This window comes from Salminus brasiliensis, chromosome 2, assembly GCF_030463535.1.
Source record: "Salminus brasiliensis chromosome 2, fSalBra1.hap2, whole genome shotgun sequence".
NCBI lineage: Eukaryota > Metazoa > Chordata > Actinopteri > Characiformes > Bryconidae > Salminus > Salminus brasiliensis.
The window spans coordinates 21225398-21239523 of record NC_132879.1 but is presented as its reverse complement, the minus strand read 5'-3'; the positions used below and the strand labels follow the sequence as shown (position 1 = coordinate 21239523).

General features: G+C 40.4%; 3 protein-coding genes across 4 annotated transcripts; 2 read left to right on the top strand and 1 right to left on the bottom strand.

The window, feature by feature from the left end:
• The first annotated feature begins 538 nt into the window (after positions 1 to 538).
• Positions 539 to 3763, top strand: cib1 (calcium and integrin binding 1 (calmyrin)). Its single transcript, XM_072670063.1, has 7 exons — positions 539 to 766; positions 1016 to 1050; positions 1232 to 1340; positions 2189 to 2342; positions 3105 to 3223; positions 3325 to 3413; positions 3503 to 3763. The coding sequence occupies exons 1-7, from the start codon at positions 716 to 718 to the stop codon at positions 3522 to 3524; spliced, it is 579 nt and encodes a 192-aa protein (XP_072526164.1). The 5' UTR covers positions 539 to 715; the 3' UTR covers positions 3525 to 3763.
• Positions 3196 to 7707, bottom strand: rccd1 (RCC1 domain containing 1). 2 transcript variants are annotated; one of them, XM_072670047.1, is made up of 8 exons: positions 7368 to 7707; positions 7083 to 7286; positions 6636 to 6801; positions 6266 to 6387; positions 5170 to 5268; positions 4955 to 5101; positions 4792 to 4821; positions 3196 to 3997 (listed from the first exon to the last, which is right to left on the bottom strand). In XM_072670047.1, exons 1-8 carry the CDS (start codon positions 7594 to 7596, stop codon positions 3840 to 3842), a joined length of 1155 nt encoding a protein of 384 aa, XP_072526148.1. In that variant the 5' UTR covers positions 7597 to 7707; the 3' UTR covers positions 3196 to 3839. The 2 variants fall into 2 exon arrangements, with proteins under 2 accessions (XP_072526148.1, XP_072526155.1); XM_072670054.1 differs by having other exon boundaries at positions 4992 to 5101.
• A 258-nt stretch (positions 7708 to 7965) lies between these two features.
• Positions 7966 to 9391, top strand: dynlrb2 (dynein light chain roadblock-type 2). The gene is made up of 4 exons (XM_072673655.1): positions 7966 to 8028; positions 8313 to 8388; positions 8842 to 9009; positions 9130 to 9391. Exons 1-4 carry the CDS (start codon positions 8026 to 8028, stop codon positions 9171 to 9173), a joined length of 291 nt encoding a protein of 96 aa, XP_072529756.1. The 5' UTR covers positions 7966 to 8025; the 3' UTR covers positions 9174 to 9391.
• The last annotated feature ends 4735 nt before the right edge of the window (positions 9392 to 14126 follow it).

Below are 14126 nucleotides of genomic sequence, written 5' to 3'. Positions count from 1 at the left end.
TTTAATACCAATGTAGTGAAACGTGTTCTTATCAATGCATTCGTCTCTGTACATACATGCATGCAGCACTATATATATATATACTATATACTATATATAGTATTTCTTCAGTGATGGACCTTAAGCGTGTTCAGATGAAAAAAAAAGTTCAATAAACTTATATATGAATATATATATATAGGACCTTAATATATAATATATATATATTCATATATAAGTGTAAAAAATGCTTGCAGCCGATTAAAAAGCAGCAAGCCTATTTTTTCAGAATATTATTTCAGGAGAAATACTTTATATATATATATATATATATATATATATATATATATATATATATATATATATTAAAATGTTGTCTATCCACAAATAACACCTTTGGTGCTTTTGGTCAACATTAACTATATTTGCCAAATATTAGCACTGTACACATTAATGCAGTAATGTAGAGTCCCGAACCCCGAACAGTGGGTCCAGAAGCTGTCATGGGGGAAATGTCGCCCCCTGTTCTCTGAAGTTTGTGTTTTGCTGGACTTCGCACTAATATGCAAATCGTTTCTATAGAAACTAGCACGTCGAACAGGAAGGGGAAGTGTAGCTCGTGCCTGAGAAGTTCTCGTTAGTTCATAATAAAAATAAAGTTCAGTAATCGACACTTTCTGACCACTGGTACGGACATCCTCCAACAAATCACACATCCGCCGTAAAGAACAACACCATGGGTACAGCAGCTAGTAAATTACCGAAGGATCTGCTGTCGGAGTATCAGGTAAAGCCTCACATTTTCATAGATAAGCAGCATTAACTTTAGCCAGCTATGTTTTTATCTAGCTTTTGATTCTGTGGTGAGCACACTGTTTCTCTGCTGGGTTAACTTACTGTCACTGTATCTTATGAGTAGTTAAGGTACTTGTGGAACACCTAAGGCCTTTGTGTGTGTGTGTGCTCTCCATCGTCTCTGACTGTACTGTGGAGGTGTTCGCTTTCATGTTACCAAGAATTGTTTGTCTGTCTTCAGGAGCTCACATTTCTCACGAAGCAAGAAATTCTGCTGTAAGTAAAACTAACAATGCAGCTACATCGTTACTTGTGTTGAGTTTCTTAAGTATGTCTGTTAACGAGCCTTGCTCTAATTACTGAAGTGAACTTATAAGTGAACTTTATAGCACCACCCAGTAAATCAGATCTTTGCTACTGGAGAGAAATGTTGACGTGACTGTATCTCTGTTTCAAGGGCACATAAGAGATTCACTGAACTCTTGGACAGAGGAGACAGACAGCAAACCCTCAATGTGCATTCTCGTGTACCCATGAGTAAAATTCTCACTTTGCCTGAGCTGAAGGTGAGAAACGAGGTTATAATACATCATGGTTGTTAGGAGACCTAAACATTTAGATTTACACCTCCCTGTCCTGCCAGTGGTCTAGAACCCTGCTCCTGGAGAGCGATGTTCAATCCAGTAGACTTTGGATCCAACACTATTCCACCCTACCTGATTCACCTAGACAAGACAAGCATATTCACCATTTGTTTTGGACACAGATGGAATTTGGCCTTTGCCTCTAACCTGTCTATGCAGTGATCAAACACGCAGTGCCAGTGAGCACATGTGCCCCGGGCAGTGGGTTGCCTTTGCTGTGGAGCCTGGGGAGCAGAGAAGGTGAAGGGTCTTGCTTAGGGGCCCAAGAGTGGCAGCTTGCCGAGCACAGGTATTGAATAGCCCGGTGCGCTAATCGTTAAACCACCACTGCCCTTAATCAGATAAGGTTGTATTAGATTTGGCTTGAAACTTGCAGGAAGGTAGTTTTCCAGGAGGAGGGTTGGAGACAACTGCCTTAGATCAGTAGGCAAAGCAGGGGAAACAGAAAACTGTGATCAGGGTCGGGGACCACTGCTCTAACCCATCATGAAGGCTTTATTAATTTGCAGATTTGTAGGATCATGTGTACCGAAAGCAGCACCAAAACGAAGTGTAAAACCAAAGTTGTAAAACCTATAATCCAAATTTTAAAACACTTTCTCTCATTTACATGCAAACACATGCCTAATATCTGTGGTTGTAATTCTACACCCTTAGCTCTCTGTCTTCATGGTTTCAAGTTTAAAATACTTCCTCTTATTGATATGAAAAATAGCTGTAATAGGTTTCTGTTAGTAATTCTATCTCTTAATTCTTTGCCTTTACTCCAGTCCAATCCCTTTCGAAAAAGGATCTGCAATGTTTTCTCGACCTCTGACCAAAAGGATGGGAGCTTGTCCTTCGAAGATTTCTTGGATCTCCTGAGTGCCTTCAGTGATTCGGCAACACTTGAAATCAAGTCTCACTATGCTTTCAGAATCTTTGGTAAGGAGCCCAAAGCAAATGATCATTTTAAAACATATCTTACTGCTTTTGGTCTCACTTTGTTTGGCTTGGTAACTTTAACCTAGACAAGGGCTAGGGTTAGGTTCAGGATAAGGGTTGGGTTTAGATTAAAGCTGATTAAAGCTAATTAAAGCTAGATTAAAGCTGATTTCCAAGATGGCACGGAGGATGGCAGCCACGGTGACGAGCAACTGTACCAAACCGGACTGAACAGCTATTTGCACTCTGACTATTTGCACACCTGTACAGATGTTCTCTCTCTTTCTGTAAATATTCAGGTCATCTGTAACTTTCTACATATAATATTTTTCAACTAAATCTGTTTCACATCTCTCAGCTTCTTCAGCTCTTGTTACCCTTAGTACTTTTTACTTTACTTTTTTAATTTATCCCCTATCCTATTTGTTTAGTGTAATTTTCCTTTAGTTTAATACCGTAAATAATCTGTGTTCTGTGTTTTTGTTACTTGTCATACATGTTGCTCTCACCTAGACAAATTCCTTGTATGTGCAACATACTTGGTGAAATAAAGAGATTCTGATTCTGAAGCTAAAGATAAAACCAGGTTCAGGGTTAGCGAGAATTCAAGAGAACTTTGATATTTAGTTGAATGTAACTTAAAAGGTGCCACGCTGCTACAATGTTTAGTGGGTAGAAATGTGATTATTTCCACTGCCAATTCCAACAGGCTAACCCTGTTAAAAGTTGACTGTTATTTTATTTAATATTTAATTGTATCAGACTTTGATGATGATGGCACCCTTGATTCTGGAGATCTTGAGAAGCTGGTGAACTGCTTGACTGGAGAGACTGAGGACACAAGACTCACATCTGAGGAAATGAAGCAACTTATAAACAACGTGAGTATATTGGACTCACAAAAACATCCTACAAATGTAATTAAATTAAATAATAAAAAGAAAAAAACAGTATATGCATATCTTATTTTGTGATTCTGCAGATTCTTGAGGAGTCTGACATTGACAAAGATGGAACAGTAAACCTCTCTGAGTTTCAGCATGTCATTTCCAGGTCTCCCGACTTTGTCAGGTAAGAGATGTTATAATTAAACACCATTAAACTCCTTCCTGTTTGTAGCACAAGTGGTGTTTGGTGACTAATCATGTTGTCTTTTACAGTTCATTCAAGATTGTGCTGTGAAGCATCCAACACATTGGAGACATTTTCAGGTCCAATGCATACTCACCAGGGCATGTACCTTTCTCTTTTCCTAACAGTACTAATGTAAGGTGTTAACTGCATCCTCTGTATCAGTATTTCTATGCCTTTTTAATTTAAAAAAATATATCTGTACATATTTCCTGTTCTGCCATTTTTCTCTCCAACTTGTATTTTCAGAGATATTTGTATATTTAATAAACGCATGTTGTTTCCCTGAATTTATTATTTCTGTGTTGATGACTGTCCTTCCCAAGTGAGGGTTCTCAGTAGGAGTCGGAGTCCTGAACCTCAGGGTTATGAGGGGGAACAATCCTTTGGACCAGCCCATACAAATGTGTTCCACAGCCCACAAACAACATCTTCCACAAACATTCCATTATTTGAGAAGTACTCCACAATTTTAGGCTCATCTGAACTGCATTTTGAACCATGACCCAACTGGCCATAGTTACCTGTTTGAGATAAAAATGCGAAGTATTAGAATATACACTGATCAACAATAATACCACCTCCTTACCTCCTTGTCCATTTGATCAGCTCCACTGACCATACAGGAGCACTCTGTAGTTCTATAATTAAGGACTGTAGTCCATTTGTTTCTCTGCATACTGTGTTAGTCTTCTCTCACCATGTTTGTCAATGGTCAGGACCCTACAGGACGACCACAGAGCAGGTATTATTAGGGTGGTGGATCACTCTCAGCACAGCAGTGACACTGTCATAGTGGTGGCGTGTTGGAGTGTGTTGTGCTGGTGCAAGTGGATCAGACCTCAGCATCACTGCTGGACTGAGAATAGTCCACCAACCAGAAATATCCAGTCAGCAGTATCCTGTGATAGTTTGGACTAGAGGATGACCAACACATACTGTGCAGCAACAGACAAGCCTCTCCTACTGTCTAATAGAGTGGACAGTGAATGGACACAGCATTTAAAACCACTAGCAGCACTGCTGTGTCTTCTCCACTCGTACCAGCACAATATACACTAACACATCACCACCATGTCAGTGTCACTGCCGTACTGAGAATGACCCACCACCCAAATAATACCTGCCCTGTGGTGGTCATGTGGGGTCATGTAAGCAGAGAAACAGGTGGAACTGCAGTCTGTAATTATATCTTCCCCTATGATCAGTGGAGCAGATATAATGGACCATGAGTGTAGAATCAAGGAGGTGGTGTTAACTAATAGTTTTGTGTATAAATGTGTTACTAAACAAATAGAAAGTAAAGTTGTTTTTTTACCCCATCCCCATGTGTAGAGATTTCCAGTGCCTATAAAGAAGTTAGATAATTAAATACAATTAAGATTAAAATAAAAATAAAAAAACAACCCCCCTCCTTCCTCCATTCTGCATTTTTAATGAACCAATTATTACAATTAAAGGAACACACTGAAGAATCTTACTTGTGATAGCGGCTGTATGGCGGGATCCGCAGCTCACCTTGCTGATTTCAGACATTTCTGGAACGTCCACAAGGGCAGGGAAGGCTTGAATTGAGATGAACACATTATCATCTTCTTTACTCATAGTCAGTTCCAGTGCATCTTGCCCTAATGAGAAACAAGTATTAAAAACAGAAGGATGCAAACACGAGAGAAAGTGTTCGCATCTGACTCACCAGTGCTTTGTCCGCTCCGACTCTCGTCCTTAAGACCTTTTGATGGCAGGCCTATCTGGCCACTCTCATTCCAGCCCCACACATAGAGGTCTCCACCAGCTGGGCACATTAACACATCATATCAAACACACAAATCTGTCAATCCATGTAACTGGCTGGCACCTGGATACTTCAGATACTACACTGTGGAAGGAGATATCTCTCTTGCGCTGAGGTCATGATTATCTTATATAACACCTGAATTTACATTCAAATCACTGCTGTCCAATAGGCTACAAGATAACGGACTGAGATGTTGTGGCGAAACAGACCTTCTTTACAATTCAGACACTATTATTAATTCTGTAGTGGTTTGAATAGTCATATTAGTTTCTGTTAGGCTAACTGGCAATTTTGAGTTATCACCAAACAGGTGGTTACTTATCACCAAAAAATAATAAAAAGGAATATATTCAAATGTTTTAGAAAAAAAGAGTAAAGTTCTAAAAATAAAAAGTACTAATGTATTATTGAAACTGAACAATTACATTTTCATTCATATGCTTATCTGCTACAAATCTCAAAAACAAGGGAAATTTTCACTTTTTCTGTCACAATCCTGTGCATATGAATTTGTTGTTTTAATTACAACATTCAACCTAATTTGTCTTTTTTTGCATCATTGAAAACCCCTGATATGCAATTTTGCTGGTTAGTTCCAAGTTCTAAAGTGAACAAGGGATTTACAAAAAGGAAACCAAGTCAAGTAGTCAACCACTTCAGAACCATGACCATCATCAGACTCAACCAACCCCCCCAAAAATGTACATGTATCAGAGGGGACGTGAGCATTGCTAGTGCTACAAGAGCTACGAACAGGTGGCTTAATTTAAAAAATTTGACAAATTAAAAATAAAAAGACAATCTTCAATCACTGTGGCTTATTCTATTATGAAGTTTTCAAGTTTATCAAGGGGGTGCTAGTCATTGCTGAATTCTTTTTCTGATAAATAGTGAATTAGGCTTAATGTAGAAATTACAGATGGGCAGTTCAAAGTAAGGGACAGCTCAAGGTTGAATTTGATCTAAAGTGTTAGGAGGATTGTCGTATTCTCACCGCTGATGCATGTCGAATGCCAGCCCCCCGCACTCACATGTTTCATAGGAACACCCCACAGAGCTTCTACTGCTCGAGGCTCGTCCTCTGAAACCACACTGCCTTGACCGAGCTGACCATGGCTGCAAAACAACACACAACAAACACTGTTATGAAGTAAAGAAGGCTCAATGAATAGGCTAACTTAAACTATAAACAGGTCCACCATTTATCTGTGTATAGCAGGTTGGTGACCCAGTGCCCAGTTGGCGATACAGTACAGTAATCCTTATACATCAGACAGTGAGACTGTTCATTAATCAGTCAGTAATTTCAGAACACACAAATATCACTGATATTATATCATTCTCTTGAGGACTTGGGCTCTCACCTGCCAGATCCCCAGGTGTAGACAGTGCCAGAGGCTGTCAAGAGAACAGCATGTTCAGTGCCCAGTGCCAGGCTAACAGCACACAGCTCAGCAGAGAGGGGTCGGTAAAATGGAGGTTTGGGTGCTATGTATCCTCCTGGCACCAGTGGCAATGTTACAGCGGCCCCTTCATGAGATCAGAGGTGAAAAATACATGAGTGATTTGCCATCTTCTGACGCAGTACTAATCTAAATCATGTTAGACAGGCAGGTGAATGTAGCGTTGGAACTCTTATTGGTGTAGTTGGGGAATCGAACCCTAGTCTGTCCTGGGGAAGGTGTTGTTATTGCTACCACCTACACTGCACCAACCACTATATTGTGCTTTAGTCAAATATTATTAACACTTGCACTAAAACTAATGAAATATAGTTTTTACTGAGTCATTTAGTAAAGCATGTACATTACCAGTTTTTTTAGGGGTATCCCACACCCTGCTCCAAGCCAGTGCTTTTCCAGTTGGCGTTAAGCTCCAGCACTCCACTCTGTCAGCAAAACTGAGGATTAGATATCTCTCACTAATCACAGCATCCTCACACCCTTGCAGTCCTCTGCACTCTTCATCCTTCCCTGAGTCATTAGTGAACCCTGATATGCAGACATGTCGGTCACCTGCAATGTATTTAAAGAATGAGCGATTTACAAAAAGAGACCCCAGAGAATGATTGGAGAATCTCTAAGCTGCACTCGCACCATGTGTGTGGATCGCAGCTCTTCGGCTCCAAGTTGCAGCAATTCTGCTACTGCGCTCTGCTGATCCTGTCCTCTTGATTTTTGGGCTCAGGCGTGCTTTGCTTTCACAAGAGCACAAACTGACCACCACAGCTGGGTTTAACACTTTAGAGTTGTCCCCATCGTTTTCACCCTCCCGTCTGGAAACTATTTGTCCAAAGCCATTAAAACCAAAGCCAAACCAACTCATTGGCTTGTTGTTAAATAAAATAAAATATAGCTAACGTATTAATTGTTGACTTAAAAGAGAAACAGAATATATCTAGAGCGCTTAATTTTCAGTCGCCACTAGCTAGAGAAACCAGCAGCAGTTTGTATTACAGAATAAAAGTCATTACGACGGTTAATAGGAATTGTAATTACCAATATAATTAATTAAAATACATTGTCTGGATTGTATGTAAAATTATTTATACATAAAAAAATATTTAAAAATATTAGAAAATTATTAATACTACATTTATATGTTTAAAAGGAGACTTTTCAGCAGTTTTGAAATGTAATAAGAGATCTAGCTAGCTAGCACTAGCGGTTTCTGCTGGCTTCATACTTCCGTCTCCACATAGCAACGGAAAGCAAAGCAGAGAGACGCAGCAGAAGGAAGCAGCACTGAGGAGCTATGGTGAAGTAAAGTTAGACGTTTTTCCCCTAAACAGCTGTCTATATAGTTTAACTTTCCCTCATACATTTCGTTTTGCAGTCTGAATTGTTAATTAGCTGTAATACGTCTAAAATTATAACCCAGCTAACTACAACTAACCTTACTTACTTACTAGCTAGCTACCTTCCTGTCCTGCTTTTCTCTATTTAGCTAGCTAGCATTAAGTGTTTTGGTGGTCCGTATAGTCATGTTGATTCCCCTCTCCCAAACTGTCAACCTTATTTTCCTCTCATAATGTATTTCAGGCTGAAGTCGAAAACACACTGAAGAGAATTCAAGCCCACAAAGGGGTCATAGGGACAATAGTTGTAAATGCTGAAGGTAAACACCTGTGTATTTTTCATCATGCCTAAGCTACTGCCAAAGTGCACAGCACTGAAGTACATTAGCTAACTTACCTGCAGCAAAGCTGGAATCTGGGGCGTCTCCGATCACCCCTTGATGTCGTGTTGTGCCCATGCAGCCTGTATAATTGTGAGCCAATCATACTCAGTGTCAAACACTGAGCTCTATGCAATACCTTTGACATGGTTAGGTGTAAGACTAATGACTCTTAAATTGCAATAAGATCCTCAGAGCCTCAGAATGTTCATTAATAATACCCTTGATTTCAGAAGAGAAGTTAGGTGAGCAGGTGTCTACAAATATTTTTCAGCTTTGAAAAATGTTACATGGGCAGTTTGAACTGGAAGGCATTGCTGAGTAAATTGGCTCTGAGTCTTGCACTCAGAAAATGTGGCTTTAAACATAAAACCTTTTCTTTGGACCTTCCAGGTATTCCTATCAGAACAACTCTGGACAATTCCACCACTGTACAGTACGCCGGACTGCTGCATCAGCTTACTATGAAAGCCAGGAGCACAGTCAGGGACATAGACCCTCAGAATGACCTGACATTCCTACGCATCAGATCCAAAAAGCATGAGATCATGGTTGCACCAGGTAAGTCAGTCTGCATGTCGGATGTAATAAGCCTTGTCTTCCTTATATCTTTGACACAGAGAAGAATGGCATTAAGTCTAATAGCAGTTTTCTTTATCATTTTTATTTTTTTATTTCCAGATAAAGAATATCTACTGATCGTCATTCAGAACCCAAGTGAATAGTATTCCTGGACTGTACCAGCTTTGCACACTCCATGTTCATCCTAAATACCTGCTCGATTTATCTTCAGTCCTCTGTATGTTGAGTTACCAGTTAAACCATTGCCTTACGTCTTGTCCTTTGCCTGAACTGTCATATTTCTGTCAAACACACACTTGTGAGCCTTATGGTTTTCTCCAGAAAATACATTTTTAATGAAATAAAATTGTCTTTTGTTGAAGCTAAGTGATGCAAGTGATTGGGGTTGGTGTGGACCACTTAACTTATCACTAGAGGGAGCCATTTCTCCATGAATAGTTTAGAGAAGCAAGGCCCAGGTTGTAAACCGAGGTTTCAGGATAATAAAGCGCCTCCCCATGGGGACTCCACAGAGGTGGATTTGTAGGAGGGTAGATCAAAAAATAAAAAGGGTTATAATTGGATCATTTGATTGAGAATCAGTTCTTCTTAAAACCTACTTACACACTTTTCAGAGGATACATCATTGTAAGAGCAGAGCTGTGAACAGTGCAGCAGCTTCTAAACACAATATGTCTCTGACTTTCTAAACAATTGGTGAGAAATTGATGAGTGAGGCCCATTGAGCAGAGAATATGATTATAATTATAAATATTAAAACATATATTTTTAACACCGTGTTTTTACCTCTGTCCTTTGCTTTATTAATGAGGTGGTCCCTAGTGGGGCTGGGTCCACCAGTTTGTAATCTCGATCTGTTGACATTAGTGCATTAGATCCTCCTCTTTTACGTATTAAAGACTCTGGGTGTGTGAGTGAGCGTGTAAGGGAGACCCCTCTTTTGTTTTGCCCCCTGAAAGACTCAGACAGATTTCGTAGATGGATGGTAGATTAATAAATTAAATGGCTGCTATAATTTGATCGGCGAGGTGTACATTCAATATCAGAGTTCATATGCAGCAGCTGTGGTGTGTGGCAGTACAGAGCACTCTGGTGACACAGGCTTGGCCAGGGCAAACGACATTTGAAACCTGGCCTTGCTCAGGCCTCAGACTTGTACGACTGATTTGCTCTTGCTTGGAGTTCTAACAGCGAGTGTTCAGCTGCACACAGCTTAGCCTTATTACACCAGCAGATTTGAACAGAGCTTGAATATACTTTGAAAACAATACTGCATACCTTCATAGGGTTTAAATGGTTTGTGGAATATTTGTGTCATTTAATGCTGTTTTATGCAAGAATTGGCATTTCTTGCTCCTGGGCTCCCCCTACAGTCGTAAAGTGAGGTTCACGCTTTGAGCCACCCCTAAAGAAAGAAAATACTCGCATGCATTTCTGGACAAGCTGAGAGATTCAGAACTGTCACTAAAAGTGAGAGAAGCATGTGGACTATATACATGGAGAGACATTGCAGGATTTTACAGAAGTATGACACAATGCTGCCAGCACTGGGAGGGTGAAGACTAGCATGTGTTTCCTTTAACTCACATGAAACCAGCCAACCACTTCTTTGCAAATATTATACTATAATATTATCATACTATATTATGATATATTTTTGGCATTATAATTTGTGTAAATCACCTATCAACATGTGGAATTAACAGAAATGTAAAATGTGGTGACAAGTGAGACAAGCAGTTTTTAGAGAGAGAATATAAGCTGACGAGTACCCTTCTGTACCCTTCTCCTGTTTAATATTAGCCTCAAATGCACACGCTTTGAAAGAATGTGGTGAGATTCGGTGCAGCAAATCTAATCTTCAGTGTAATTAAAATAAACAAGGTGTAAGTGTAAGTGTAGGTTGGTGTAAGTAGTGGCTAACAACACTGCCTTCCCTGTGCCAGACTGGCGTTCGATTCCCTGGTTAAGCAAACACACCACACTACACCAGTAAGAGTCCTTGGACAAGACTCCTAACACTGCATTCACCAACATTTGTAACATGACTGAAATGAAAAAACTGCTGGTATTGGTGTGAAATATTTGCCAGCCTAATTCCATCCCACCCATTTCATTAATAAAGGTCATTTTCAAATCATGGATATAGTTCTTTTTTGAAGGCTCTTTAGAAATGGTAGAGGATATATTGTTTTTTCCATTGTCTTTAATGTGTGTACATGTGTGTGTGTGTTCAGGTCTCTGTGCTTCTGTGTTCATTAGAGATTCATTAGTGTTATTGAGGCCTGGCAGCTGAGGACGAGTGCGTGTAACACCTATAGAAGCTAAAAGAAGAGATGCAAGGTCAGATCTGAACAGTTCTTCTTACCATTCTGTAGGGGGGGTTTATTTACTCACAGCTGGTGTAATGCTCTGTAGTACTGAACAAGCACTCCTTATTAAACCTCTCACTCTGGTAATATCACAGTGTGGATTGCGCTGGTGTGAGCGTTAACACTGTGAATTAAAGTGGGACACACGCTTTTCTGAGAAGCGTGCCTGTTTGCCTAAGGGAGGTATGTTGTCTCTTAAATGAGCGGAAGAGGGTGGCTTCATCTTTTCTGCTCTAATTGAGTCATCTTTCATCTTTTCATTCCACTACCCCTCCTCCCCTCTTTACATCAGTGGTACTGCATGAACCTGCATGAGGTAAATCCCTAATGTTTGCTTATGATATATTATATACTGTACATCCACAGCCCTGCTTCTGAAATAAATGCATTTATTTATTTATTTATTTACATATTTATTGGGAAAGGCTTGACCTGGACCTTTTTTAAAGCAAGTAGTTTTAATGACTAACTTAATGACAGAACTGCATTCTTCTCGACTCTACAGAGAATTCAGGAATGTTTGTGGACATCCCTTCTAATGACTGTTTTAAGCTACTTTAAGTTGCACCCACTGCTGACACAGATGTGCAAATGCACACACGCCGGTTGTCTAGTCCCTGTAGAGAAGTATTGCCAATAGGACTCTCTGGAGCAGATAAACACAAACCTATTGGCACTATGCCTAATGCCAGCTGTGGGCTAGAATGGTCTAAAGCCCCCTCCCCCAGCATTGAGCTGTGGAGCAGTGGAACTGTGTCCTCTGGAATGATGGATGGTGCTCCACGCAATATTTTTGGGATGATTTGGTGAGTTGGTGATGAGGGTCTCAACAACATCCTGACCTCAATAATGCTCTTGTCATTTCAATCAAATCCCCACAGCAGTACTCCAAAATCGAGTAGAAATCCTGCCCTGGACTGAAGAGACAGAAGTGTTACTCCACCAAAAGCAGGACTAACTTGTTTTTTTTTCATTTTTGATATTTTGAAGAATGAATGAGCAGGTGTCCCAATACTTCTGTCCATATAGTCTAACTAGCATGAATATCCTTTTTAGTGAAAACAACTCTTTTTGACTATTGACTGTATTTATTTGTTTATTAATGGTTGGTTTCCCGTACAGGAATTAACATCTGCCACAACATTAAAAGTGAAGTGTTACTTACATTACATTACTTACCCTAGCGCCTGTCAAGGGGTAGGATATAGGCAAAATATCAGGCAGATCCTTGTTCTGGTATGCAGTGGTCAGTACCAACCAAAAGTGGTCCAGAAAGGGACAACTGGTGAACTGGAGAGAGGGTCAGGGGCGTGGATCATAGCTGTTTTGGTGGCGTGAGGGGGACCTACACAATATTAATGATAAACCTGATGAATGTAGTTTTTAGCTTCATTCAGAATGCTGCGTAGTCCAGGACTAGGCTTAATCCTCATCCAGGAAACTGGCCTATAATGTTTTTAAAGACAACAACATTTTTACAGCCAAGATGAATAGTTTTGAACAAGTTGATACAGTACAGTATGGGCTGGTTTCCTGAACAGCCTAGTTTTGGACTACACAGCATTCTGAATAGAGATTCAGCCTAAAGGAAACTTAAGACCAGGACTGAGATTACTACCTGTCTTGGAAATCAGTCCTTAATGCAGTGCATTGTTATATCATTAACAGGTTAAAACAACAGATCAATCAATTTAGCAAGATTACATTCTGATTTTGGAGCGTTTACATTGGATCATTGGTCTACATGATGACGGGTCATCTATAAAGATAACAGGAATGCAGGTTTAGCTCGGGTTGTCCTCAGGGCCTCCTTCCAGCACAGTTTGATGACCTCCCACCCTCGAACATGCCTGACTCAACTCACCAGTTAATTGCCAGTTTTAGTAGGTGTGTTTGGCCAGGACAAACTGTGCTGGACTCCAGAATCGTACACTTCTGGTCTAGCCGCTCTAGTCTCCTCTGTCTTAGTGCGCCTTGGTTGGGCCGTTGTGCTGCGCTGAACCCTGAACGAATGCCATCTGCTCTCTGCACACCTCTCTGCCAGTGTGTGTGTGTGTGCTTTTGGCAGGTGGCACTGGGGCTCTCAGGTTCGCTAGCCCTCTGGCTCTGGCGCCACAACCTTAGAAAGGCGCTGTCAGTGCAAAGCAATTAAGCAAATAATTAACGACCAGGTCGATTAGTGGAATTAAGGCCACAAGTGGTTCTGGCAAACATGCCACGCAGAGAGAGAATGTGTGTGTATGTGTAAGAGAGAGATGGAGAGTGAAGTGTGTTACAGAAATATATAACATTTTACAAGCTTTGTCCCTCTTAGGTGTACATATCTTTAAAGGTGACAGCGAAAGCAGCAAATCACCTGTAATGTGCCTCAGTGACAGGAGCTCTCTCTCTCTCTCCCTCTCAAATGCTTATCTTAAGGTGAGAGATGAGTTTTACTCAGACAGTTGTGACAGTGAGCCATCTGCCAGGAAGCTTACAGATGAGACTGCTACACTTCAGTCTTCACTCAGCCATTTATTCTGTTACTCCCTCTTTCTCCACTTAATGTACAGTGCCGTGAAAAAGTGTTTGCCCCCGTCTGAATTTTCTGAGTGACTGAATAACATCACATTGTAAACCAAAACCAAATAGGCCTGTTTATACCTGGCATTAACATGTGTTTTGTATCCGGATAGTATCTGGATCTATTTGACTGGATTCTGTGTGCATTTATCATTAAAATGC

Excerpts from the sequence above, each read along its gene's own strand:
- cib1 (XM_072670063.1), top strand. The coding sequence starts at position 716 with ATGGGTACAGCAGCTAGTAAATTACCGAAGGATCTGCTGTCGGAGTAT. Across the intron at positions 1,051-1,231 it reads ACGAAGCAAGAAATTCTGCT|GGCACATAAGAGATTCACTG; the intron begins GTAAGTAAAACT and ends CTCTGTTTCAAG. Across the intron at positions 3,224-3,324 it reads TGAAGCAACTTATAAACAAC|ATTCTTGAGGAGTCTGACAT; the intron begins GTGAGTATATTG and ends GTGATTCTGCAG.
- dynlrb2 (XM_072673655.1), top strand. Across the intron at positions 8,389-8,841 it reads AATAGTTGTAAATGCTGAAG|GTATTCCTATCAGAACAACT; the intron begins GTAAACACCTGT and ends TGGACCTTCCAG. Across the intron at positions 9,010-9,129 it reads TGAGATCATGGTTGCACCAG|ATAAAGAATATCTACTGATC; the intron begins GTAAGTCAGTCT and ends TTTTATTTCCAG.
- rccd1 (XM_072670047.1), bottom strand. The coding sequence starts at position 7,596 with ATGAGTTGGTTTGGCTTTGGTTTTAATGGCTTTGGACAAATAGTTTCC. Across the intron at positions 6,388-6,635 it reads TACACCTGGGGATCTGGCAG|CCATGGTCAGCTCGGTCAAG; the intron begins GTGAGAGCCCAA and ends GTTGTTTTGCAG. Across the intron at positions 3,998-4,791 it reads TCTCTACACATGGGGATGGG|GTAACTATGGCCAGTTGGGT; the intron begins GTAAAAAAACAA and ends TATCTCAAACAG.